This window comes from Microtus ochrogaster, chromosome 22 (assembly GCF_000317375.1).
Source record: "Microtus ochrogaster isolate Prairie Vole_2 chromosome 22, MicOch1.0, whole genome shotgun sequence".
NCBI lineage: Eukaryota > Metazoa > Chordata > Mammalia > Rodentia > Cricetidae > Microtus > Microtus ochrogaster.
Window position 1 is genome coordinate 25438297 of NC_022023.1, and position 2835 is coordinate 25441131.

Here is a 2835-nt window from a genome sequence, read left to right on the forward strand (position 1 = left end):
CAGCAGCTGAGGACTCACATCTTGAAGTGCATGAAGGAATCAGAGAGCCAACTAGGAATGGCCTGTGGCTTTGAAACCTGAGAACTATGCTCCCTGTGACAGGGCCACCCCTTCTAAACCTACCCAAACAGAGGGACTTGTCATTCAAACCATCACATATTCCTAATCGCTGGTCACCCCCAACTCCAAGCACAGTTGTTACAATAACAAGATTCTACAGACCCACGATGTCTTTAGGAGTACTCGTGAGGCATTACAGGACAATAGGTCACTTTCTGAACGCCCCCTTCTCCTTTGCATATGTTATTTCCTGTGCCCAGAAGGTGAAGTAGAGCTACCCTCCTGTCTACCTCATGCCAATCTGTCATACTTGTCTTTCAGAATTCATGCCAGGCGTGTTTTTATTTTCATTTTCTAAAAACTATTCCTGGTTCTGTCACTGAAACCTGGCTTACCTTTTGGTGTTTGTGGGATGCAGAATGAAAAAAAAAAAAAAGCATATCCTGTGCGCTCCTTCATATAGATGCATGCATAACGTGCATCTCCATCTACTTGTAAATGTGAACCATGTTTGTCATTTTATACACAGGTATTTACAGAAACACCCCAGGGATGGCACTGTCTGCTCCTTTCAACCTGTGAGGGCAACTGTAGACCTTCCGGAACCCTTGGAAAAGCACCCCTCCTCAGCACAGTTCACTGTCTGCCACCCCCTCTGGAGGCTACTCTCATGTCCAGAAATGTTACATTCATCCATCTGCCACGCCCTCTAGAGGCCTCCCTGAGGACCAGAACGTTGGACCACAGTCCTCATCTCTGTTCATTCTCAACCATCTCGGTTCCCATTCATTCTTTAGCGGCGGAACTGTGGGGAGAGGGGGCTGAGGGCTCTGTGAGGCCACTGTACCAGTGCAGTGTCAGCAGAAGTTCATTCGCTCACACTTTGAACTCAAGCATCCCGAATTAGGACGTAGTCATCAGGGGAGAGTCCCCTTTTGGGGACTATAGAGAGTCTTGCATGCATTTCTCTCTGTGCAGGCTGTGGGCAGTCCTTGGCGTTCCTTGTCCACAGCTGCCTCTTTAGCCACTGATTCTCTCAACCTCGGCCTTCTTCCTTCTGTCTGTCTTCAGAGGGGTGTCTTTCTTTTGCCACCTGGTTTCTCTAAGGTATATCCACTCTGTGGTATAACATTATGCAAAATAATGCCTAATAAACGTCGAAATGCAAAAAGCAAGGTTCTGTTGTGTGTGCACAATACAAGCTGGCAGGGACCTCATCAGTGCAGCAGCGGCAAGAGGAGGCACCCCACCCTTCTAGAGGGCAGTATTTAAAGGCAGAAAACAGAAAAGTTAGATTAGCAGGGTGTGTGCTGCCAGGTGATCCTATCTACAGCAGTTGGAAAGTTAGGAATTTCCTTTGGACGGTCTGTTCCTGGGTGGTGCCTGGGTAGTCTCAGTTTGTGGTCTTTATCTATTGAAACCAGGTATTGTTTCAGGGTAAACTACTGAGACTCAGGCCTCTATTGAGCTTGTTAGGGCTGGGTCCTACATTAACAGTAGCAAAATTATGGTTATGAAGTAGCAACAAAAATAATTGTATGTATGGCTGGGGGTCACTACAACATGAGGAATTGTATTAAATGGTCACAGCATTAGGGTGAGAACTACTGCTCTAAGATGCTGATTTTAACTGTTTGAATTTACTAAGTAGCTTGTGATTGGTGTTAAGTATAAGTCCTAAACATGTTGTTATTATTTTCACATTCTCAACATTTATAGCCCAAGAAAATAGTCTGTTGTGTTTAAGATAATTAAAAATGTTAATACTGTTTTTTCAAAGATAAAATTTAATTCTGAGTTTTTAATTTTCAGCCAGAAAACCTTGCTCAGAAGCTTCCAAACCTTGTGGAACTGTGAGTCTGTTTATTCAATTTTTAAAACAAACAAAAACAATCAATCAAACAAAAAAAAACAAGAATGGGAATTTTAAGCTATTTGAAATTTGTTGCTTTTGAATGTGGTTGTCATGTTGTTGCTATGGGTAGACCAGATGCTTTGCTAACTAACCCCCATGGTGTGTTAGAACCCTTTAGTGTGTTGAAAAGGCTCAACTCAGGCAGTGAAAATGCTTCTTCTGGGAAGTCCATACAGTTTCTGTAGACCTACTGTGTGCAGATTTGACCATGCGCTATTAGTGGTCAGGTCATGATTAAATAGTATATATTAAATGCTTAATCCATTCAATCCCCTAGCCTTTGTGAGTCTCCGTGAGAGTGTTGTGACATGTCTTGGCCTCTCCATCATCAGCCATGTGATTCTGCTCTAGCCTTCGCTTCTTTGCCAATCTATTTAGGGCTTCAGCTCAGCAGATATGGGAGCCCAAGGCCTCTTAGTTCTTCAGTTGCTCCTTGCACGGCTCTGGACTTGCTGATGCCCCACATGGGCCAGGGGCTGCTGGGCTGAAGTCCCACGTGGACCAGGGATCTGCTGGGTTGATGTCCCACATGGGCCGGGGGTCTGCTGGGTTGATGTCCCATGTGGACCAGGGATCTGCTGGGCTGATGTCCCACGTGGACCAGGGGTCTACTGGGCTGACGTCCCATGTGGATACTCCCTACCAGCTTTTCCTTCACGTTTTCTGGTTTGTGTCTTATTTGTTATAGCTGTTTTCTATTACCTCGGGAAGCTGTGAAATTAAATAGTTGCCTGAAATTTGTTTCAGTTTAGCACTGGGATAGGTTTTGATTTTTTGTTTTTGTTTTGTTTTTGTGCTAGAAATTTTGGACTTACCCTTGATAATAATATCTATATCTCTACCTTACTAGAGTATATATA

The 2835-nt window shown here is 44.2% G+C and overlaps 1 protein-coding gene across 2 annotated transcripts in view; it reads left to right on the forward strand.

Moving 5' to 3' along the window:
- Window positions 1–2835, forward strand: part of Lrrc28 (leucine rich repeat containing 28) — a 103847-nt gene that overhangs the window by 13430 nt on the left and 87582 nt on the right. For both annotated transcript variants that reach the window (XM_005357774.3, XM_013350215.2), the window contains exon 3: window positions 1873–1913. In XM_005357774.3, the coding sequence (XP_005357831.1) occupies window positions 1873–1913 (41 nt within the window). The remainder of the gene's footprint in view (window positions 1–1872; window positions 1914–2835) is intronic.